At 45.2% G+C, this 25,795-nt stretch overlaps 1 protein-coding gene across 2 annotated transcripts in view; it reads right to left on the bottom strand.

Annotated features, from left to right (window-relative positions):
* Positions 1-25,795, bottom strand: part of Arhgef3 (Rho guanine nucleotide exchange factor 3) — a 321,412-nt gene that overhangs the window by 268,873 nt on the left and 26,744 nt on the right. For both annotated transcript variants that reach the window (XM_017802271.2, XM_029554188.1), the window contains exon 2: positions 11,230-11,322. In XM_017802271.2, the coding sequence (XP_017657760.1) occupies positions 11,230-11,273 (44 nt within the window). In that variant the 5' untranslated portion in view covers positions 11,274-11,322. The remainder of the gene's footprint in view (positions 1-11,229; positions 11,323-25,795) is intronic.

The following is a 25,795-nucleotide window of genomic DNA, read 5'->3' as shown; positions in this document are numbered from 1 at the left end:
TCTAGAGGTTTTTGTTTTAGGAGGGTCAGCTGTTCCTCATCTAGTGGTAATGAGTTATCAATATTCCTTTGGATAGGATTGGGTCTGCTGTTCAATTTTCCAGTTCTATGCTGGGTTACTATCTGGGAGTCCCTTTGACTCATCCTATCTATACAAATAGCTTCTGGTGTCTAAGTGTTTGACAGCACATATAGCCTGAGGCTGAGGAATTCATTTTAATAGCAGTTCTGGGGCTGGAGAGATGAATCAGTGGTTAAGAGCACTGGATCTTGTTGCAGAATACCAGGGTTAGACTCCCAACACCCACATGGCAGCTAACAACTGTCCATAACTCCAGTTCCAGGGGATCCAACAACCTCTTCTGTCCTCCTTGGACATTGCACAAAATGGGTGCACTTACCTATATGGAGTAAAGAAAGATGAAATCATGAAATTTGAAGGCAAACTGATGGAACTAGAACTGTTATACTAAGTGAAGTAACACAGACTCAGAAAAAGAAAATCAACATATGTTCTCCCTCATATGTGGATCCTAGAACCAAATCCTAATAAATGAGTATGTACCCAGACATGACTATAACCAGGAGGATGGAAAGGAACCAGGGAGCTAAAGGAAAAGAAAGAACCTGCAAGAGAAGAACAGTAGGGAACAGACATTAATAAGGAAGATATGGATAAAACTTGGGTTAGTTTAAGGGAGGGGGGAGGGAAGGGTATACAAGGAACCTAGGGGATAAAGGGAAAGAAGGATCTCAAGAGACATAGGACCATAGGAGAAGGGTATTATTATGGGAGAAAGGGGGAAAATGGGGGCACCTTAAGAGGGAAAACCATGATGGAGGGGTGAGACAATGTGAGAGATAAACAATGCCTAGCTAATTTTGAAAACCAGAGAGAACCATATTACTCCTACAACCTACTGACAAATTATACATAGCAGATCAAGAAATATATGTCTAGGTAAGGTTTATCTGAGAACAACTGGTCTTTGCCCAAGATTTATCTACATGACACACAGTAATCAAAAATACCAGACTGGTAGAACTAACCTTCTTGGGTGTTTAACAGACATACTTTGAGGTCTATAATAATTTGGTCAGAGGGACATAAAGGACAATTTTTGCTTCTTGCCCTCTTAGGTCGACTAGTTCCAGCGGACTATGAGCACCTCTCAAAATGTCCTATAATGGTGGTGGGTCACCTGTCCTCTTGATCAAGGAGGCCAAGGAGACCCCATCAGGTGGACTTGAACCAGTGTCCAGTCTATAAAGAGGAGGGTCAACGCAGAGGAATCATTTCCTCCATGCTTCCAAGAGAAGCCAACCATGGTCGAGAAGGACCTTTGACTTATCTTCACATAGGTGGAACTGGTAAAAGAAAAGAGCCAGGGGCTCCTCCCAAGCCCATGTGACCCCTGAGGAACAGATCCTTAAATGACCTTAAGAGTAAAAATAAATCAGTTTATCTGGACCAATTGTGTGGCCTTAAACACCCAAAAGGAAAGTATAACCAAAGATTAAAGGGGCCAATATAATTTCATAAGAGAAATAGCTAAAGGCTACATAGCAAGCAACAATGCCAGACAGGCGATACCTCCTTTTGAGTTGTTGACCAGGACTGTATTGTTTTTGTGTTATTTTTCCTTTAGTTTTTTGAGATAGGGTCTTACTACATAACCATCGCTGGCCTAGAACTCTCCATGTAGATGAGGCTGTCCTTGAACTCACAGAGATCTGCATGCCTCTGCCTCCCAAGTGCTAGGATTAAAGGTGTGCACACCACACCAACCTGGATTGTATTTTATGATATTAACATGAGATCTTGGGGACAAAGAAAGAAGATTATGTCAAGTTCACAAGAGATGAATTGTGCTGGTATATTTTCATTGCCAACTTGATACAACCTAGAGTCACATGGGAAGAGGGATCCTCAACTGAGGAATTTCTCAAATCAGATTGGCCTGTGGCCTTGTCTGTGAGAGACTGCCTTGATTGATGATTGATGTGGAAGGGCCCAGCCCATGTGGGTGGCACCATTCCCAGACAGGTGGGTCTGGGCTGTGTCCAGTGAGTGAGCCAACAAGCTGAATTTCTCCATGGTTTCTGCTTCAGTTCCTGCCTTGAGTTCCTTCCTGACTTCCCTCAAGGATGGCCTGTGACATGGAAGTATGAGCTGAAATAACCCTTTCCTCCCCAAGTTGCTTAAGTCACTGGTGCTTATCACAGCAATAGAAAGCAGATGGAGACTTGGAAAACTTCAGCAACTGGGTCAGAATCATTATCAACCCCTAACACCCTCCTGGCAGTCCCCTCTGTCATCAGGATAACTACCTGGAATTAGGACTGTGACTAAACTCCCAATAGGATTACAACACTCCTACTTCTGTATCTCAAAAATTATAGCATTACTAAAGCCGGAGCCCACCCCTGAGGCAGCCGCAGTTCTGGTCCTTTCTGCAGAAAGGATCTGAGCTCCCCTGTCAAGTGAGGGAAGAAAATGAGAGTCTAAGTAGATGAGAGGCTTGTGGGGTAGTAAGAGGCCTGGGGCTTCCAGCTTGGGGAGGATCAAAGACACTGGCTTAAATCTAAGACCTAGAATTACAATTGACCTTGAAGCAGACACTTGGAAATTCAGTTCCCTCCCCTGCGAACAATATGTATTTTACTGGCTTGCTATGAAGTCTGGAGCCAATGAATACACAAGGCCTATTGGGATGTGCCCAATTAAGCAGATATGATTATTTCCTATTTAGAAACTAGACTCTGGGAGACTTGGGCAAGGTGGGGGGGGTCCTAATGCCATCATAGGAGAGCTTTATTATTTTGTTTGTTGGTTTGTCTGTTTGTTGCGATGGAGCCTCTATGTTGCCCAGGCTAGTCTTAAATTCCTGGGCTCAAATGATCCTCTAGCCTCGGCCTCCTGAATGCTGGGCCTATAGGTATGGGCCACACAAGGGCCATAGGAGAGCTTCTAAAATACTGTTCCAAGTCCTGCCTTTGGGCAGAACAAGAATTGATGACTTTGGTTTGAAGAACAAAAATATAAGAAAGTAAGACTTGAGATTCAGAACCCCAAGTCTGGGTCTTGGCTCTTCCACTCCTTGACTGTAGAACCACAATCCCACCCTTCCCTTCACCTTGCTAAGCCTTGGTTCCTTGCCTTTAAAATACATGCCTATCTCATGTCCTGGCCACATAATGGATGCTCTAAGTAGATTCAGAGTGTCAGAGGTGATCTGTCCAACAGCTGATGTGTGTGTCTTCTGTTTAGAAACGCTTCCATGAACCCCGATCTTGTAACAGGCTCTGACAAGGCACGCATGCCACTTAACTGAGCGTAAGTCAGCACTAGCCAAACAAGTTTGGTGAAAGACTCCAGTTCTCTCCCAGACATTTCTATTGCTAAGGAGGAAACTACATTCCTACTATTCTAAGGCGCTTCTTGGAAATGGTGAAGAGGTGAGGTGGCTTGTCCAAGGTCACACAGCCCCAGAACAGAGGGGCTGCAAACACCACTTCCAGCTGTCACCTTCTCTTAGGTTGAGTTTCCTGCTTATGAAGGCCAGTTGCGGAACCTCAGGAGGGTGGAGGGAATGGAAGCAGGTCCCACACAGACAGTCCTCCAGGTAGTTAACAGGAGCTAATAAAAATCATTGACTAAAACAGCCCTGGGCTAATAATGAGATGGAGGTCTGATAAGAGGATCTGGGAGAGTTGGTGCATGCCTTTAATCCCAGCACTCAAGAGGCAGAGGCAGGTGGAGTTCAAGGTCAGCCTGGTCTCCATAGTGAATCCAGGCCAGCTGTGACTGCAGGGAGATCCTGCTCAAAAAGACCAAAAAAATAAAATAAAATAAATAAAAAATAAAAAATAATAAATAATGGAGGGGCTGGAGAGGTTGCTCAGTGGTCAAGAGCACTTGCAGAGGACCCAGGTTTGATTCCCAGCACCACATGGCAGCTAACAATCATTTGTAACTCCAGTTCCAGGGTATCTGATGCCCTCATCTGACCTCCGAGGGCATGGTACAACACTGGTGCACTTACGTACATGCAGGCAATACATTCATACACATAAAATAAAAATAATAAAATATTTTTTTAAAAAAAAGAGGATCTTGGAAAAGACAGTTACCCCAACCATAAGCAATGGAGGAATAGTTGCAGGGTTGCAGGGCCAGGTGGAACAAATCCCAGGGTTAGATCAAGCCCTTCCTGGAGCCTCCTACAAATTATTGTTTGTAGCCAATTCAGCCCACCAAAATTTTACCCAGGCTGACTATGAACTAGAACCCACGCTTATCACTAGGTCTCACCATACCATACAAGGCCTTTCCTTCTAGGAGAAGAAAACTTTTTAGGGTTGGCACACAGGATGGGCTCCACCAGAATGGGCCCTCTGCATCTGTGGGGTTTATACTTGCAAAGTCAACCAAGTGTACAGCAAAATAATTTCTGTGTTTGTTTAGTTTTTAAGAAAGGGTCTCCCTATATAGCCCAGGTTGGCCTAGAACTCGTGATCTCTTCCCTCAGCATCCTGAAACTGGAATTATAGGTGTTCACCAAAAAGCCCAGCAAAATCCTTTTAAATTCACCTGTTCTGAAAATGTACAGATTTTAATTTTTGCAGCACTGAGGATTGAATCTACAGCCTCACATATGCTAGACAAACATTCTACCACTGAGCTTTAGCCCCAGGCCTCTTTTTACTTTTTTATTTTATTTATTTTTTATTTCTTGGTCTTTTTTTGAGACAGGTCTCTCTGTAGCCTCAGCTGACCTAGAACTCAAATGTAGGCCAGGCTGGCCTTGAACTCACAGAGATCCACCTGCCTCTGCCTCCTGAGTGTTGGGATTAAAGGCGTGCGCCACCGTACCCGGCCCTACTTTCTTATTTTTACTTCTTTATTTTTGAGACAAGGTTTCCCTATAGCCCCAGCTGGCCTAGAACTCGCTAAATAGACTAGGCTAGCCTCAATCGCACAGAAATTCACCTGTCTCTGCCTCCAGAGTGCTAGGATTAAAGAGGCAGGCACCACAGGCCGGGCTGGCCTTGAACTTTTGATCCTGTGCCTCAGCCTCCCAAGTAGCTGGGATTACAGATCTGCAGCTCCAGGACTGAATGCGATTTTTACCATTATTCCATAAATAATACAGTATAACTACCAACTAAGTAGGATTTCTATTGTATAGTATAGGTAAGTCAGATATGATTTAATGAATACAGGAGGATGCACATGGGTTCTACGCAAACACTCTGCCATTTAATATAAGAGACTTGAGCACCTTTGAAGGTTAGTATTCATGGGGGTCCTGGAGTCAATTTCCACTGAATACCAAGCAACAATTGTGATGGCTAATCTTGGCTTAGAACCTCAGTTGAAGAATTACCACCGTCAAATTGGTCTGCAGGCATGCCTGAGGAGCAGTTTCTGATTGCTAATTGATGTAGGAGATACTATCCCTAGGCAGATGGGCTGGCCTGCATAAGAAAAATAGCTGGGGCTGGAGAGCTGGCTCAGTGGTTAAGAGCACTGGATGCTCTTGCAGAGGATCTGGGTTTAATTCCCAGCACCCACATGGCTAACAACCATCTGTAACTCCAGTTCCAGGGAATGCAATGCCCTCTTCTGACCCCCACAGGCATTCCACAACATGGGTGCACTTATATACATGCAGGCCAACTCATACACATAACATTAAAAAAATAAATAAAATATTTTTAAAAAGAAAGGTAGCTGAACCATAAGCCTGGGGAGCAAGTCAGTAAGCAGCTTTCCTCAACGATTCTTGCCTCTGTTCATACTTAAGTTCCTGCCCTGACCACCCTTTATCATGGATTGAAACCTCAAAGATGAAGTAAACCTTTTATCGTCAAGTTGCTTTTTTTGGTCATGGTGTTTGTCAGAGCAAAAGAAAAGCAAATCAGAACAACTAAGTTGGAATAGTAAAGCCAGGCAGGACTTTTATTTTAAAGAGACGTGTATGTATACAGCTTTTGAGTGGAAACCACCCTTGGGACATTTCCCATAGTGCCGAAGCCTACTGGTAATGAGGCACTGGCAAATGAGTGAGTGAGTGAGTGAGTGAATGAATGAATGAATGAATGAACTCAAGCTTTCCATTTTCTCCAGCATGACTTAAGTTCTAACCATGTAACTATTTTACTACAAGCCCATTTCATAAAAACGATTTGCAGAAAAGCCAGCATTTTTCTCCTCACAGTTCTCTCTGTACCTGAGGGAACATCACAGATTCTGCTTGCTTAGTGTCACTGACTTTTACATAGCTGAGGAAACTGAGGCACAACAAAGTGACATTATCTCATCATCACAATCATTGTGAGACAGAAAACCACTCCTTGAAGCTTTACCATGTAGAAACCCTGTGTTTTGAGGCATCTAATTGATCAGTTACCATTTAGAAAGTGGAAGTAACTAGAAATGATAGCGTGATCATAAACACTTTGGGAAGAAGTGTTCTCACAATAAAGTGACTTCACTAAAAGACAAAACGTCACACATCTCAGAAGTCTGGCAGCACCATGCAGGGGGAGGTGCGGTCAGTGAGCTGTGCTTTCACAGAGACTCTGTCCTCAGAGAATGGAGCCAGTGCTGGGCCAAACTGTGGTCCTGCTACCAACAGTTGTGTCTCACCTCAAGGATCGAGGGTCCCTGTTATTCTAGTCCCTACCCTTATCACTCTAGAAATATGAGTGAACACCTCTGTAGCCCTTGGTAAATAACAGTAAACAAAAGAGAGGGACCTGGTTGGGCATGGCATCTCATGCCTGTAATCCCAGCACTAGGAAGGCTGAGGCAGGAGGATTGCTTTGCATTTGAGTCCAGTTTGGGCTACAGGGTTAAGTTTCATTCAGCCTGGACTACACTGAGACCCTGCTTTAAAAAAAAAAAAAAAAAAAGAAAAATAGGAAAGTCTTGGCTCACAGAGTTCCAAGACAGGAGAAAGACACTAAAGGCAAATCCACATAAGACAAGAAACAGCTATCCAGTTGAAGCCTAAGTCTAACTCTGTCAGTCTCCTGGTAGAAAACTCTTCCTAGTTCTTCACTCTGTACAGGACTGAAAATAAACAATAATAATGACTGTTGCCTTTATCGGGAGCTGAACAAGTGGCACACCACGAACCGCAATATTTTTCAATGACTTACTGTGAGATGCGTACTACCATGATCCCCACTGGCCAACAGAGATTCAAGACTTGCCACTTCACCACTGCTCATAAAGTATGTGACGGCCTCTCACCCCCAACTCTGAATTCTCTGAGAATGCCTACTTTACCTTCTGTCATTAGTACGCAGTAGTATACAATAAATGGCCACTGAATAAACTATCGACTAATCAACCAATGGGTTAGTTTCCCTCAAGGGATTACCAGCTAATAAACTCAAGTCATGAAACAAGAGAGATCAGGCTTCTGGGATCAGCCAATCCCACAAGAGGTAGCTGCAATACTGTGGAAAGAGCCAGAGTCAGGGTGTAGGGACCCAATGCCTCTGTACATTCCTGCAGCTTGAACTTGGATAATTGTTTCCTTACTCTTGGCTTGTCTACTTAAAACTATAATGAAGAGTGAAACAATAAATCTAGGATCTCTTCCAGCTCTAATGCATTTTATTTTTAATTATGTGTGTCTATACGTGGCAATGCAGGTATGTGCACATGAGTGCAGGTGTCCTTGCTGGCAAGAAGGCGACATTAGATCCTCTGGAGCTGGAGTTACAGGAAGTTGTGAACTGCCTGACATGGGTGCTGGGAACTGAACAGTACATGCTCTTATCTGCTGAGCCATCTCTCCAGCCCCCCCCCAAATTTTTATGCCTTTAAAATATACAAGAAAAGGGGAGCTTGGGGGGACATTTGAAATTGCATTCTGCCTGCAATTCCTTTTATTTATTTATTGACTTCTTTGCTTATGTGGTGCTGGGAATCAAACTTAGGGCTGCACACATGCTACTCAAAGATATAACCACTGAGTTACATCCTCAGCCCTGTCTGGAATTTCTCAATCTTCAAATGACCTCTAAAATTAAACATTTTAGACAAAGGCCTACCAAGGGCAAGTTAAACTCTTCCTCTCTTGTCACAGCTCAATAGGCTCATTTCTTCTAATAAAGTAGATTCACTTCCCATGACAAAGATGCTCAACTTGGGAAATCCTTCCAGAGGAATATCCAGATGAGTGTGGAGGAGGCCACGGATCCGGTACACAGAGCAGAGGTGCTGGTGGTATGCATGAGCCCACGGCTAAATGCTGAAATGGGGACACAGCCCACCTCCTTTCAACTCCTACTCACTCAGAGAATACCACAGAGGCAAAGCAACAGCTGGGGGTGTCCAAGGTAACCACAAACATGGAATGCCAGCTCCAAAGTCCCATCACAGGAGAGCTTACTGCTGAGCAAGCATGGTTCGTTTGCTACCCAATGAGAGCACTGGGTAAGAGCTGAGCTCCAAATGAGGAGGCCAATCTGTTCTTTTTCTTTTTGCTGCTTGGGCTGGTTCTGAACTCTTGCTTGTTACCCATGACTACAAGATGGGAAGAGCATTACCATTCCTACCATCTAGAGCCCCTGTGAGATTTTAAGCAGAAAGGTAGGCTGACTGAGCCATACAGAGAAGACACCCAGTAAACAACCTGTTGCCAGTGATGTGGCGGTGATGGTGATGGTGATAGTCATGGTCATGGTGATGGTCAGGGTAGATAAACCCACCTGAAATCAGGAAATCCAACCCTGGGCTCTTCAAAACCCCTCAGGCTATCAAAAGAGAAGCTATTGTTCCTGCTGTAGATCAGTGCACTTGGATACTTTTCAGAAGAGAAAGTGATGCTGTACCTGCTCCTGGGAAGGCCTGGGCTGCCTAGGTGGACTGGGGCTCCGGGTCTTGGGAGAGGTTATTGGTTTTCTATGAGGACAGAGGCTTATAAGTATCACCAAGAGTGAAACCAGGCCAACAGAGTCTGGAGATCAACTTCCCCAGAGGAAAAAGAAAGGGAAGAAACAGGTACCATTGTGTACCTGTACCCAGCAAACTGCAAAATGTAAGAGAGATCTGAGGTTTGTAGGAGGTGGACAAACAGGAAACCTGGTACCCAGCTGGCAAGCCAAACAGTGTTCTTTGAGAGTGGTTGGTTTGGTAATGTTTGTTAGGATCATAAATGCAGATGCAGGATGGTCAGGAACTCTTCTTTTTGATAACCACCATAGATAACTATGTGATTCTATGTTGCCTGTATGCCCACAGGCCAAGAAAAGGGGAAGAAAATATATCAGCGCATGTATCACAACATTATTATAAGCACAAAAACCAGAACCAATCCAACAACCACGTAGCTGAATGAGCAACCAGTGAGAGTTTCACACAATGCGCCTTGCACCTGGCTGTAGTGTGAAAACAAGCGGGATTCACAAGATGGTCCCAAAAGCATTGTAGGATGCAGTACTAAACTTAATAAAGGGTTACAAAATAGGTCAGCCAGCATAGCATGACAGCATGCATTTATAAAGAAGAAACAGGGGACTGGAGAGATGGCTCAGTAGATAAAAGAATTTGTCATACAAGTGTAATGACCTGCATTTGGATCCCCAGTACCCACATAAATACCAGGTAGGCGTGACAGCCTGCCTGTAAACCCAGCACACAGGACGCAGAAACAGGATCCCTAAAGCACGCTGGCTAGCCAAACTAGGTGATTCAGCAAACTCTGAGTTCAAGTGCGAGAACTTGCCTCCAAATATAGGGTGGAAAGTGATCAGGAAGACACCTGAGGTGAACCTCTGGCCTCCACGTGCATACAAGAATACACATACACACACACACACACACACACACACACGCATGCATGCAGGTGCGCGCGCCAGCCAAATAAAGGGGAAGAAAGAATGACTTTTTCTTTGTATCTAGACACCCAGAGAAAGTTCAGGAAGGAAATGTGCATATCATGCACAGTGCAAACATGGACTCTGTGGATCACGGGGGACAGCAGGAGTGAGGGGTGGTAAAGGACTGAAAATGAAAGTGGGATCAATGAGGGCATCATTTTTGTTGTTGTTTTTGTTTTGTTTTTTGATACAGGGTCTTCCTATAACCCCAACTGACCTGGAACTCACTATGTAGACCAGGTTGGCCTCAATCTCACAAAGATCCACCTGCCTCTGCTAGGATTAAAGATGTGTGCCACCAAGCCTGGCCAGTCTTATTTTTTTTAACAAGGATTATGTCTCTATATATGTTCTGAATAGCAAAATTAGATATGCATTGACTACTAAAATTAGATTAAATTTTTTAAATTATTCTTAAGGAGGAGCTGGAGAGATGGCTCAGCAGTTAAGTGCACTGGCTGCTCTTGCAAAGGACCCAGGTTTAGTTCCCAGCACCCACATGGAGGCTAACAACAATCTGTAACTCCAGTTCCAGGGGATTCAATGCCCTCTTCTGACCTCTGCAGGTACTGCATGATACAGGCACACTTACATATATGCAGGCAAAACAGTCATACACATAAAATAAAAATAATAGAATATTTTAAAAATTATTCTTAAGAAGAAAGAAAGAGCCAGGTGTGGTGGTGCACGCCTTTAATCCCAGCATTCAGGAGGCAGGGGCAGGAGGATCTCTGTGAGTTCAAGGTCAGCCTGGTCTACATAGCTAGTTTCAGGACAGCTGGGCTACAGGGAGACCCTGTCTCAAAAAAGACCACAAAAAAAAAAAAGAAGAAGAAGAAAGAAAGGACGCAAAAGGGAAAGGATTTGAAATGGTGACTGTAAGAGCTGAAGCTACATAAAAAAGCTCGGGGTCCGCCCCTGCTTGTTCTGGAAGGGCTGAGCACTCACAAATGTAAATATTCTGAGCAGGTATCATAGTTTGGGGATGAACACCCACAGTTCTGAACTGAAATGTCTAATTCTAGACCATATAATTTTTATTTAGACTAACTCATGCTTCTGAGACTTGGGAAATTTCCCTCATACTAACAGTGTCACCTCTTGGTGTAATACGCTAGAGATGTGGAAGGACGCACACATTTGCAGCACAGAGGATCAAACCTACACAGAGCCTCACACATGCTGGGCGAGCATTCTACCACTGAGCTCCACCCACAACCCCATGCAATCTCCAGATTCTTCAAGGTTTCTACTAACTCATAGAAGCATAAAGGAATTCTGTGTTGCACTCAATTATTACACAGCCTTTTTCTTTCATTTTTACCTTTCCTTGTTTTCTTCCATTCCTCTACAGACGCACTGATTCATTACTGTGGAGCTCTATGCAGACTTGGTGTGCCAGGCCCAGATTTTCTTTCTTTAAAAAAAAAAAAAAAAGCAAAATGACAAAGGGAATAAATTAGAGAAAAATATAATTACACATACTTAGGAAAACTCCAGAATAGAACCTACTCCTTTAGATACTAACTTTAAAAATGGATTTAAAGAGTGAAAATGGGCTGGAGAGATGACTTGGGAGTTAAGAGTATTGGCTGCTCTTCCAGAGGAACCAGGTTCAGTTCCCAGCATCCACATGACAGCTAATGACTGTCTGTGACTCCAGTTCTAGGGGATCCAATGCTTCTTCTGGCCTCCTTGCGTATTGCATGACATAGGTGCACTTAGATTCATGCATGCAAAACACTCATACACATAAAAATAAATAAAATTTAAGAGTGGAAAATAAATGACCATTTATGCATATAAACAACTGGCACATTTAAATTATAAATATACAAAGAGCTACATTGGAATATGTCAAAGGCTACCTAGTGTTCTCCAAAATCCATCTTCCTTTCTTCCAGTCACATGTTGAGCATCCCTAAATCCAAAATCTAAAATGCTCCAAAGTCTGAAACGTTTAGCCCAAACAAGATCCCACAAGTAGACAATTCCACATCAGAAAACATGATCTCATTCACAAAATTATATTTTTAAAATATTGTATAAAGTTAACTTTGGGCAGTGTACATAAGATATATATGACAGAAAGACGAATCTTGTGTTTAGACGCAAGTCCCTTCTCCAAGATATCTCATCATATGGAGGCAAATATTCCCAAATCTGAAAAAACTTGGAACACCCTGGTTTCTAATAAGGGATACTTATCTGAGTTTTCTCAAGGATTACTTTCCCAGGCATCCTTGCACTAGGGGTAACCATAAGTCTGAGTCCCCAGGGGAGTGTGAGAGTAATATGAACCGCTTCTAAAGCTGGGTCTAAAGTCGTGAGCATGGCGCTTCTATAGTCCCACTGGCTGGAACCCAACTCTAACCATGCAGATGGCAATGGTGCACCTGGAAAGGACACAGCCGACCAAGGAGAAGATACCTGGGGCTGGGACTCCGTGGAGCACAGCTGACCGTTTCCCCTTTGAACTACTAGGTAGACAGCAGTTTCTTGAATCTTTAAATCACTGGGGTTTTAACCTACCTGGTTCTATGATAGCACGTGTTCACTGCAGCTCTTCTGAGCATAAGTTTACTCACTTGGAGCCTGAGACATGCTATTTCTACAGAGACAGATGAGGCCAAATTCTCAGGGGTGGGGGGGTTCGGAATGTGAGTAAACTACAAGGAATTTCAAGAGGGCCCAGTGCATAGTATACACACAATCTGTATTTAATCAGAGATGCTGACAGCTGTGTGGCATTTTCTAGAGTGAGACTCATGAGTAGGGCATCAGGCACAGAATAAGGAGCACAGGCATCTGAACTTATCACAAAACGACTCCTTGGAAATGGCAAAGCAGCCCCAAAGGGACATGATGCCTGCTCCCAAAGGTTAAAGCTGAGGTGCCCAGAAGCAGAAGCTAGAGGAAGGCAGACAGTTAGGGTAAGGAGGCAGGGCTAGAGAGAATACTCCAGTGCTGTGCAGGTTCCCCTCACTTCTCCAGTCTAAAGCACCTGCCCCATGGGGAGACTAAGCGCTACTCCAAGGTTCCTACTTCAGTTGCAGCTACTGTATTCCTCACCACGCATGCTGAGGATGGCATCGAAAGATAAATTCTCCTCATAGGCACGCCTCTGGATGCAAACCAGCTATTTCACTGGGTGGTAGACAAAAAGAGCAGTGTCCACTCTAGACTGTCGTCCTTAGGGATAGCATGCTGGCCTCCAACCCAGTGCCTCCTCGACAGAGAACCTGGGGTAATTCTGACCACCCATGGTCTGCCAAACTGCTACTGTGTTTATGGCCCAGCACCACTGCCCCAGCTGCTTTGACCATTGAGCCTCAAAGGCCTGCCTGCCCACATCTCTGGCCTATCATCCTCCAGTTGCTCCATATGGGTCTGGTCTTCTCCTAGGTTAAGGCACCTTCTGGAGAACCCCCTGATCCAGGTGAACAGGATCAGATTCCTAGGATGTACCAGGGGGAACTAATAAGACGGTCAGTGTTGGGGAGAATCCTCAGGCCATGCCTCCAATGTTGCTCTTTCATTTAACTTGCAAAAATCAGCCTATGAGATATTTTTAGCTTCTGGATCCCTGTCTGGGGCCACGGCTCTGGCTTCCATCAGAGCTAACTTCATCAGCTGCAGCATGTGCATTCTGGAGGGGCTGGGAATAAGGTGAGAGTGAAGATATGGATCCTGGAAAGGGAGAGGGACAGGAAGTGGGACTTGAGTACAGAGTTCTGGAGGTGCCTTGGCAACCCTGCTGCAAAGCAGGAGAGGAGGGGAGGATCAAGCAGCCCATACCTGGGTCACTCTGTGGCTGGAATCATCTCAGCCTACCTCACTTCAGCCTGGAAGCAAAGTCTGCTTAGTCAACTTCTGCATGCAGCAGTGACTGCAGCATAGGACCCTACCCCTCATCCCAGAAGGGAAGCACAATAACACCCTCCTTAAAGCCACCTCTCCCAAGGAACTATGGGAAGGCAGAACCTACCCTTGAGGGGCAGTGAGCTTGTCCCTCAATTGGAGGAAGTATTCTGTTGCTTTTTGTTTGACATAGGTTCTCATGTAGCCTAAGCTGGCCTCCAACTCACTCTGTAGCTAGGGATGACCTTGAACTTCTGAACCTCTTGTCTTCAAACTCCCACATACTGAGATTATAAGCATGTACCACCAAGTCATCCATAAGCCATCACCCTTCAAGCTTGTGACTTGATGTAGGGCAACCATCTCTATCCCAGCACTGAGGGATGCCAAGGAACAGGCTCTGACAGGGAGGATGCCACAGAATTCCCACACCAGCCCTAGGAGGGAGACGATGCTACTGTCTCCCTCTAAGAATCAGAAAACTGGGGGCTGGAGAAATAGCACAGCGGTTAAGAACACTGATTGTTCTTGCAGAAGACCTGGGTTCGAATCCCAGCACCCACAACTGTCTGTAACTCCAGTTCCAGGGGATCCAACAGTCTCTTCTGTCCTCTGCCAGCAATGCACCACACAGGTGCACTTACCTACATGCAGGCAATACACACATACACATAAAGTAAAAATAATATTTAAAAAAAAAAAAAGAATCAGAAAACTGGAGGCTGGGGGTGCTGCTCAGTAGTAGAGGGTGTACTTAGAATGCATGAGGTGTGCACTTCCTGCCTCACCGCACAGAGAAAAGACTTAGGAAACTAGGCACAAAAAATACCTACAAACAGCCACCCAGACTGCAGGTGGCAAAGCTAAGATTAGAGCAGGCACATGGCCTAAGAGGTCTGTGTTCCTCCCTGTCATATTATGTGTTCAATAAAGCTTGAATGAATGATGAATAAATGATGAATGAACAAATGGACACTGAGCCCAGGGTCACCAACTCCTGTACAAGGAATGCACACTGCAGCCACCACTGCCTGATTCTGCCTCCTGTCTAAGGGAATAAACTTGGGCCTTCCAGGCACCCATGACCCCACAGGGAAGCCAGGTTCACAATCACTTTACAGACAGCAAACATAGAGCTCCAGGCTAGACCTGATTTTGGGCAGAGTACCAGGATGGTCGCAGTTCTCAGACTGAGCAGCTGACTGCACAACCTGGGCTTTCCCCACCATTCACCTAGGTCAATGAGAACCACCCAAAGATGAGATAAGCACTGTTCTAACTCTTCAGGCAGAAAGCTCTGTGTTAATCTCAAATCCATCAGCATTGACCACCCCAGGCACTTCCCTGGAAGAGAAATTATAATTCGCCCAGGTAGAGACTGGCACCACCCTGCCCTCATTCCTCTCCTCAGCTGGCTGCATCAGTACCAATTGGCATCTGCTAAGTATCGATCTCTGCAAAGCTGACCACTGTGTCCACTGGGCACTAAGTCCTATTATTTCATCATTTAAAAAGTTCCACTCCCAGAAGGCACCAGGTGTTGGTGAGGATGTAAAGTAACCAGAACTCCCATACTGCTGCTTTCCAGCACCTTCAAAGACTACAGCAACAGCTACTCTATACATGCACTGAGATCTGTTCCAGAATGTTCTCAGTAACACTCTTCATAACAGAGTTATATTCATTATCCATTGCTGCTGTTGAAAATTACCACGAAATGTGTCCTTTCACATGGGCAGGTAGGACCACACTCCTTCTAGAAGCACTAGAGACATCATTCCCCCATGTTTTCCAGCTTCTGTAGAATTTCTATTAAATGTTTTGAAATTTTTTTTATGTGTATGAGTGTTCTGCCTATATGTAAGTGCATCATGTACAGGTAATGCCCACAGAGGCCAGAAGAGGGTGTCAGATTCCCCAGATCTGGAGTTACAGAGGGTTGTTAGCTGCCATGTGGGTACTGCAAACTGAACCCAGGTCCTAACTGCTAAGCCATCTCTCCAGCTCTAGAACTTAAAAAAAATTAATTAATTAAAAAAAAATCCACACCGATTCCAGATTCCACTTGGTTTCTCAAGCATTCAAGTGATAAATCAAAAGCCTTCACCAGGGGCTGGAGAGACAGCTCAGCGGTTAAGAACACTGGTTCGAATCCCAGCACCCACATGGCGACTAACAACTGTCCATAACTCCAGTCCCAGGGGATCCAACAGCCTCTTCTGACCTCTGCAGGCATTGCACGACACAGGTGCACTTACCTACATGCAGGCAATACACGCATACACATAAAAGTAATAATAATTTTTTTTAAAAAAAAAAAGCCTTCACCAAATATGATCTCGTCATCTTCAGTTCTCAAAATAGGACCATACCTCAGAGAGCCTTGCCCAGCTCCCAGCTGCGCCTGCTCTGCATTACACTTGGCATCAGAAGAGCTATGGAGCTCTATAAGCAAACAGTTGTCAGGGTTTGTCCTTCAGGCTTTTATCAAGCAGGGACAGAGCTGGATACATTTTTTCCTGCTATCTACTCACCTTAGGCCTAGAGCCAAAGTCAGAGCTAAAAGTTAATTGGACAGTTGGGCCTGAGGGCCACAAGATCCCAAGCCACCTGCCCCAGATGACTTCACCTCTTCAAAGGCCAAGAAGCATGACCCAGAGCCCTCAGCTAAAAGTAAGGTCACTGCCCCCAAGGACAGTTATGGGCACTAAACTGTAGAAGAGATAACGGATTATACCCATAGCTATGACACTGCAGAGTCAGCACACAGTGGCCATGATGCTGGTGACAAACTCAAACCCAAGTGTTCCCTTTCAAGGCCTTCCCCACAGCCAGTTACCAAACACAGCTCTGGGTCACAGGGAACCAGCAATGCATCTGTGCCAGCATGGTGTTCTTTCCAAGTAGCCACTGACCACCTTTAGGCCTCCCATACAGTCTAGAGTATCTCCATGAACACACACACACAAAAATATGCATTCCCCAGGAATATGCAGACTTCTGAGACGTGGGGAGAAGACAACCAGCCCACTTATCAGAAGGGCACTGGGTCAATAAAGACAGCTGGGTATAGAGTACAATATAATCGCTAAAACACAAAACAGACCTAGACACAGGTCTGCTTGACATACACTAGAGGAAGACCCTAAGCAAAGTCTGAGAACATCTCTATCAGAAGAAAAGTTTGCACAGTCATGTTCTGATGGCTGGGTGTTGCAGGATGCATACAACCATTGTGTGTCTACTCCTGGCTGAGCTCAGTCAGGTCAGTTCCCTTGAAACTAACCATGGTGGGAATTTAAGTCACAGGAACCAGAAAACACTACAAATCATGGCTTCCTTTCTTCTATTGTCCTCAAAAGCTGGCCATCAAACAATTCCAAGCATGGCATGTGTGTCTACAAATAAAGTTTTTAAGGTGTAGAAGAGACTAATCCTTGGGAGTGGGGATGTAGCTCAGTGGTAGACTGCTTGCTTACCATGCCCAAGGATATGGGGTCAATGCCCAGCATGGAGGGTTGGGGAAAGAGACACAAACAATGCCAAAGCTATTTTTATTTTCAATTTTTTTGTATGTATATGTATATATGCATGTTTTCATGCATGTGGGCACAAGTGTGTGTGTGGGTGTGTGTATATGTATGCATGCATATGGTGGGCAGAGTTTGACATGGGGTATCTTCCTCAACTACTCTCTGTATTACATAAAGACAGGATCGCTCACTTGAACCCAAAATTTGCTGATTCAGCTAGTCTAGCCAGTTTGCTCTGGAGATCCCTCATCTCCACCTGACTGGTGCTGGGATAATAGGTAGGGCGGGCATGACGACCCACCCTGTATTTACTCAGGTGCTGAGGATCTAAACTCTGGTTCTATCACTTGTGTGGAAAGTACTTTACTACCGAGCCATCTCCCCATCCCCCAAAGCTATGTTTTAATATTTTATTTTTTAGTTTTTAATTTTATGTGTGTGAGTGTACTGCCTGTATGTAAGTGCACCTGTGTCATGCAATGTCTCTGGGGGTCAGAAGAGGGCATTGAAATGTGAAAATGATAATATAAAGGATTACGTTCTGAGGTGCCTGAGAGGAATCAAGTGTCTAAAGCCATAGCGTCTAAAGTCACCATTGCCAGAAAGAGCAATTTATGGCTTTGTTCCTTCATTTTGTTTTTTTGAGACAGGATCTCCCTGTAGCCCCAGCTGGCCTAGAACTAGCTATGTATACCAGGCTGGCCTTAATCTCACAGAGATCTGCCTGCCTCTGCCTTCTGAGTGCTGGGATTAAAGGAATATGCTACCATCCGTATCTCTTTAATTTTTTCTAAAAATCATACACATGCACATTTATTTATTTTTATTTTATGTGGATGAGTATTTTACTCTTGCATGCAGTGCTCACAGAGGCCAGAAGAGGGCATTGGATCCCCTGGAACTGGAGATATAGATGGTTGTTAGCCACCATGTGGGTGCTAGTACTTGAACATGGATCCTCTGCAAAAGCAGTCAGTGCTCTTAACCATTGAGCAGCCCCCTCAAAGCTATTTTTAAATAGCTGTCTATAAGGAGGGGCATGGGACTCACTAGATGTGATGGCAAACCTCAGTATCACTAGTGTTTTGGGGACACCTCTAAGTTTTTTCCAGGTTTTTGTTTTGTTCCATTTCATTTTTAAAAGCACTGACCACCTTGCTATGATGGCACACACCAGCAGTTAGCAGGTAGGGGTAGAAGGATTACAAATTCAAGGCCAGCCTAAGCTACATAGTAAGACCTGGCTGCAAAACATTTAAAAAGACCAAAGACCATGGATGTAGCTCAACAGAGCCCTTGCCTAGTATGTGTGAGGCCCTGAGTTCCATCCCCAGCATCTATAGAAAATAAAAGCATCAGAGCATAATGTGATAAACAGCAATGAAGGCCAAGCTGAAGAAGGCCAACCCAGCCTGAGTCATAGAAGGCCCCTCAGAAGATCTCTGAAGGATACAAAAGAACCTGAAAGATCAACAAGCTGGAGGCACTTTGGGGAGAGGACAGAGGGCAAGCATTTGCCTATTGTAAACTCAACTACTCACTGCCTCTTGTCTCCCCAGATTTTTCTGAAGACTGGTTTTGGTACCTTCTTTGTTGTCCTGCCACACTCTTCCCTTGTCCTCAGTGTGCACCTGTGTCTTCCCTGCACTGGGGTCTGTGGCACCCTGACTGAGCACACTCTGATGAGTGCAATGCTTTTTGAACAGATGAAAAATAGTCAAGAACTGTGCATGCCTCCTCACTAATAGATGACAGTATACACCTGCTACAGAACCAGGACCCTGTGGAGCCTTCATAGCACAGCTGGAAAAACAAAGTAGCACACATGGAAATTTGACCACCCAAGAATCACAGAAGAAGAAGTAAAAGAGGAAAAGCATACAGTACCCATAGAACCAGAAGTTGCCACCCCCCAAAGAGAGAAGAGAGCTGCAGTCACAAGGGCCTGAGGCACTTATTTCCTCACAGTGTCAAGATGCCACAATGGTAAAACAGATCCAACGCCATTATTGCACATGCTCTGACAAGTATTTCCAACTGCAATCATCCCGGCAGCCTTAGGGTTCTCCTTGTGGCTAACCAACACACAGAGGCTGGGTGACAGTCTCAATTTTCTCTGTTTAAGTGAAGGCTGGCTCTGTGGTCTACCTTCCATCACACGCTTGTTTGGGGGAGGATTTGGATGAAGCGTCCATCAGTCCTCAGTCTTATCCCAAGTGAAAGGCCTAATCCCATATCCCAGGACAGGGATTCTAGGCTGCCTGTCTTTAGTCTGAAAGGTGCTCCAGTTTTACCCAGGACATCTTATCTCCCACAGGATTTACATGCTGAGGCACTTGAGTAAGTTCCCATTCTACAACATAATTCCAGGGCCTTCGAGATGACTCAGCCCGTAAAGGCACTTGCCATCAAGCCTGATGATCTGAGTTCAGTCCCCGGAACCACACAGTAGAGGGAGAGAGCCAACTCATACAAATGGTCCTCTGACAGCCACATGGATGCTATATAGCACATGCATGTCTACAAACGAATGAATAAATAAATAAATGTAATTTATTACATTTAGAGCTGTTTGTTCTATTTGTTCTTAGCATATGCAAGACCATGGTTCAATCCTGAGTACTCTGGGGGAGGGAGAACCAATATGGTGACAAACACCTGGATTTCCAGCTACTCAGGGAAGCCAAGGCAGGAGGATCACATGAACCCATGAGTTCAAGACCAACCTGGGCAAAAGAGTGAGACCCCTCCCCCAACTCTAAATAGATAAATAATTTTAATGCAACCAAAAACTGTGAGAAGCCTTGGATTGTACAAAACCATTACCATCTGCCTGGTTCTCTTGAGTCCTCTCAAGCTCTGTCCTTAGTGGACCCTCAGTACACTTTCCTCAAAGGACAGAAATCATTATGAAGGTTTATGAGTTCATAGAGGACCCAAAGGTGGGAATAAGGCACTCAAGTAAGTCAAGGCAGGTCTGAGGTCATAGCTACTTGCTATGAGGTGGACACTACCCAGCCAAGTCCATTGAAGGAGAGTATGCAAGGTGTCCAGGGGCCTGGGAACCACTGTCATCACTTCCCTCCTCCTCACCACCACCACAGGCAATGGTACTGGGCTTTCTCCTATGCCGGGTACCTGCTGAGGCTTCCACCTGATCCCCTCAGCAGCATTGCATGACAAGGATTCATCTCCTCACAGATGAGGACACCTAGGCACAGAGCACACTGAGGAGCCAGTGATGAGAAGAATCATGAAAGACAAGGATACTTGTCCCTGTAACAAAAGTCCCAAACAGAAATGGTAGGACTAAAGTGGCCCTCAAGGGGCATGCAAAACAACCCTAAAATGGTCTCATGTTCATTTTTCTAATTGACATTTAAAAACTAGATTCCCCTGATAAAAAGAAGTTTCCTCACCTGAACCTTCGGCCATCAGAGCATCTATTGAAATGAGCTTCATAGAACTGACCTCTGAGCATCCCACTCATGAACTCACTCAGCTTCAGAATAGAAGTCCAGTTTGCCTCATTAACATTCATTACATGCAAGGCCAAATGCATATGGTCAGCCTCCTTCGGGTCCAAAGACTACTTCAAAATTCCACAAACAGGTGAATTCTCTTAGAAGCCTGATCATAAATAATGTTCCATACATCTGTACCTAGCTAGCGTCTTGGAGGTCTAAACAGTAGGGATGACCCAAGACCTACCCAGGACCTGCACCCTACTGCATGAGGTCACACAAGAGGTCAGTAAAATAGACGCACTGTTTCCTACACATCACAGAGAAGAAAACAGACTTTAGCCTAAGCAGCGTGACCAAGCTCCAGCAGCAGGAACTGGACAAAGGCAAAAAAGCCTCCCAACTTCCAATAGTCCATGGGTTCTGACAGCTGAGTGCACACACAGCCTGAGTCTCCTATAAAATAAAACCTTCTGTCTACATCTTCACGCCATCTCTGTGGTCTGACCCCAAGTGTCAGCTCAGAAAGATCTTGCAAAGGAGAGGATCAACTGCAGCCTTACGACACTGCCAGGAAAATTCTAAAATTAATGAGGAAAATCCCGAGTCCAAAATTACCCTGGGAAACCCTACAGAAAGATGCTGGAGTAAGTGGCTATCCCAGGTCAAAACAACCATCGGAATAAGAAAACAGGAGGCAGGTATGGAGGCTGAGACAGGAGGATTCCAGGCCAGCCTGGCCATACAGTGAACTGATGTGTCCACAAGAAGGGAACAGAAAGAGGAAGGGGAAGGGAATCAGGGAGGAAGAGGGGAAAGCAAAGGACATTTTCACCCCATGCTCTACTAATTAGGAACAGTTATCTACCAACTTTCTTGCTTCCAAGGAACTAAGGGAAGAGACCACAAGCCAAAGCAAACTGGGGGATAAGGAAAGGGAAAGGAAAGTGACACAGTGCTGTAATCCTCAGACACACATACAGGACTGCTCCATACTAGCTGGGACTAGTTTGAGACACAGAATGGGATGCCCAGCCTGGAGGACCTCACTACTCCATCTCCCACCCTTTCCAGAACATATACTCATTAAGTACAACTGGGACTAAATGCTTGTTCCTCTGTCACTTTCCTAAGAGCTTCTAGTTTAATCTGCATAGATTAACTGACAGGGGGCCATGAGCCTTTGAAAGAGTCCATGCAACCAGAATCCCACAATGATGTCATTTTATAATGCATACACTTCTAAAACATTTAGACTGTAAATGCTTTCATAATAAAACTCGATGGAGGCCTTGGGTTAGACTTCTAGGACTCCAAATTGGCTTCTGCCATCCCTGTGCCTCAGTATCTCCAACTGCAAAAGGGGATTATAATGGAATCAACCTTGTGGGGCTTCTGTGGGGATTCAAAGAAATAGTGTAAGCCAAGAGCCCAGCACAGTGCCTCACTAGGGTTAGGGTCCCTTCCCTTCTATAGTAACAAACATGAGAACACAGAGTGGCTCTGAGCTTGCTGGAGGTCCCTCAGTGAGCAAGTTCTAGACCATCCTGCAGAACACGATTCCAGAGAGGAGATCTCTGCTGGAATGAGCAAGCCCAGGGCCCAGGTGAGAGACTCAAAAGCTTACCAGAGCTGTGATGCTGTGCAAATAGGATGGTTGAGAAGAGGCCATGAAAAACTTCCAGAGAAGATAAAAATACCTGGTGAAAAACATTACAGACCCACCCTGAAAGCAAGACTGTACAGGCACGGAGATCTCAGGAGGCAGAAAACCAGCATCCCAGCCACTCAGCCAGTGACATAATGCTCCATGGGTCTTTGAGTACTTCAAACCCTTCCTGCTGGCCCAGGGACACATAGACCTTAAGTTCCTTCCAGAAGGTCCTCCTAACCCTCTCCCTGATTTACATGCCCTTGCACTTCCTAACCCTGGGTTCCCAGACCTGGATCACTTTTACAAGACCCTCTTCAGGATTCCAGATCCCAAAAGATACTAACCCACAACTAACAGGAGGAGTGACAGAGAGGGAAGAGCACCCTGGAGCTTCAAGTTCAGCATCAGCCCTTCTCTACCATCAGAAGGAGAATCAGCCACCAAGATGGGACACCCCACCCCCGATTCAGCAGATATGCAACTGCCACAGCAAGGCCACACCTTCCCCAGACCCTAGAACCCACCAGAAACTTGAAAGAAGCCAAGAGAAAAAGGGGAAGCAGGACCCTCCTGTTGGGTTATAATCATTCCTTTGTGTCCAAGGAGAGGTGGGCAATGGAAACAGATGGCTGCTTCTGGAGGCAAAGCCTGATACTTGGGTCCTATGCTCTGCTAGGCTAGAGCAGTTGTGCCCCAACTGCTTCCCACCTAAGGGCCTGACAAGGAGACCACAAACCCAAGCAAACTGGGGGACAAGAACCCCCAAGTTGTTGGCCTATCAGCTGTAATAAAGACACTTACCTTTGTGCTATTACTGGTGACAGGAGAGAGACACTTGAGATCAGAACAAGCCAAGCATTTCAATTCCTTCAACAACCCAGAAACTTTGCCTGATGACCTGGCACCAAGGACAACCTCACCCAGCATGGTGGGACATGCCAGGGCCCCTAACTTGAGGACAAGGCCTTGCATTTCCATGATAGTCACTGGATGCCAGAGTCAGCATTCAGAGCCTATAAGGGTTCTGATGTGACAGAGTGCAGAATTGCCCAAGCACAGATGCATGCTCAGTGGCAGCTGGGACCTTTTCAATCAGTCCTGCCATGGCTGGGCCTGGGAACCTACACTTCTTACTCCTCCCAGGGATGAAGCCAGCCTGTTGGGTTTGTCTGTGGAGACAAAAGGACACACAATGGTTGGTCCATTCATCCCAAGTGGCCCTTGTGTGTGGCTCTGAGTGCACACTGTGCTCCCACGGATGCAGATTTGAGCATCTGGGTTCACCAGGGGAATATCTTAGAAATGCAGATATCTGGGCTCTACTGCCTCAGATTTGAGTTCTGAGAGTCTCAGAACCCTGACAAGAAAGCTGGGAAGTCGATGGCTAGGAAGACAATTCCAATAGGGAAGTCATGTCTGGGGAAGTACAGGTGGGTTCGCAACTCAAGAGAGAGCAAGATGTGCACTGATCCAATGTCTACCACATGCGGTTCCTTGGCTCCTGGAACCACAACCCTACAAAAAGTTGCTGGTGCCAATAAGTCCTGGGACTGGAATTTGAATCTCTGCCAAGTGGGGGGAGGAAGATACGGGGGGAGGGGGAATGTGACTGGTTAACTTTCAAGGGGCACACTGCTGCTGGTGAGAGGTTCAAGTTTCACAGCAAGTCAGAGGCTGGGCAGAGAGGCTGGGGCCAGACTGGGAAGGAAAGGCTACAAACTTAATAGCCAAGAGCACGAACATAGAAGCCCATGGACCATGCATAGCTATGTATAACCATGAACCACCTGATTAGCCATGGGCCTCTAGGAAGCAAAGGAGTGGCGAGTACATCTGCATGTCTGGGCCAGCAGAAGGCGATAGTCCTCCTACGCTCACCAAGGGTTATCTTCGCTCAAGTCCCTTGGTTAGTGGCTAGCAGCAAATTCAGGGTCACACACCATTGATAGAAAGGTTAATCTCACTCATCTCTTTGAAAGGCTACCCAAATTTTAAATAATGTGTGCCTTCTACCTGGCAGCACCAAGGCTATCAAGGATAATGACTGCAGTGTCCTTTAGTAAGTAAGAGACAAGTGGCAGAGCTAGCCACCCAGAGAATCGATCACAGCACACAGGTGTACAATCTCTTCTCTTCCCAACCCTTGAATCCAGACACATTTCAGAATTCATAACTTTTTTGCATTCCAGAAAGGCAACCTGAAGTGTATATGTTATGTAAACCCAACAGGCATATTCAGATATGTAAACACTGCTGCAGCTGAGTGTGTGACTGTTTCTGCTTCATACATGAATGATCTATTAGCTTGGATCAGGTTAGGTCACTGAGTGAATTTTAAAGAAAAAGAAAACGAATTTATAACACACTTAAAAAATGTATTTTCAGAGCTGGAGAGATGGCTCAGCAGTTAAGAGTACCGAGCACTGGCTGCTCTTGCAGAAAGACGCGGGTTCAATTCCCAGTACCTACATGGCAGTTAACAACTGTTCCTAACTCCAGTTCCAGGGTATCTGACGCTGTCTTCTGACCTCTGCGGCCACTGCACAACACAAGTGCACTTATATACATGTAGGCAATATACTCATACATAAAAAAAATATATATATATATTTTTTTTTTGGTCTTTTTGAAACAGGGTCTCCCTGTAGCCCCAACTGTCCTGGAACTCACTATGTAGACCAGGCTGGCCTTGAACTTACAGAGATCCACTTGCTGCTGCCTCCTGAGTGCTGGGATTAAAGGCATGCACCACCATACCTGTCAAAAATAATGTTTCTTTAATATTTTATTTTTATTTTATGTGTATGAGTGTATTTCCTGCATGTATGTGAGTGCCCCTGTGTCATGCAATGCTACGGAGGTCAGAAGAGGGATTCGGATTCCCCTGGAACTGGAGTTAAGGATGGTTTGTGGCCACCATATGGGTGCTGGGAGTAGAACCTGGGTCCTCTGCAAGAGCAGTCAGTGCTCTTAACCACTGAGCCATGTCTCCAACCCCCCAAAATAATAAATATTTTACAAATATTTTCTTGATTTATAACTGTGGGGGGAACTAAATAACTGAATAATTAAAAAGCCAGTCAGCTTTACCATGCCCTATAAGGCTTTGCACACATGCTTACTAAGTCCACCAGGCACTGTTCACCTCATTGATCCAACGTTTCTAAGCATCAGCAGCCTTCACATCGCTGCCATGCCAACCTCTATCAGCACCAAGTACCACAGGCACTCTTCAGGAGCTTCATGACAATTACTCCTCAATCCACACCACAAAGCATGTGCTGTTATTATCATTTTGTCCACATGTATTCTCTACCATCCAAATGGGAAACTGAGGCATGCCTTCCCCAAGGCCATAAGCCAGTATGCTGTGCCTTC

The sequence above is a fragment of the Nannospalax galili genome, unplaced genomic scaffold, assembly GCF_000622305.1.
Source record: "Nannospalax galili isolate Female #2095 unplaced genomic scaffold, S.galili_v1.0 scaffold505, whole genome shotgun sequence".
Classification (NCBI taxonomy): domain Eukaryota; kingdom Metazoa; phylum Chordata; class Mammalia; order Rodentia; family Spalacidae; genus Nannospalax; species Nannospalax galili.
This window is presented reverse-complemented; position numbering and strand designations above follow the sequence as displayed.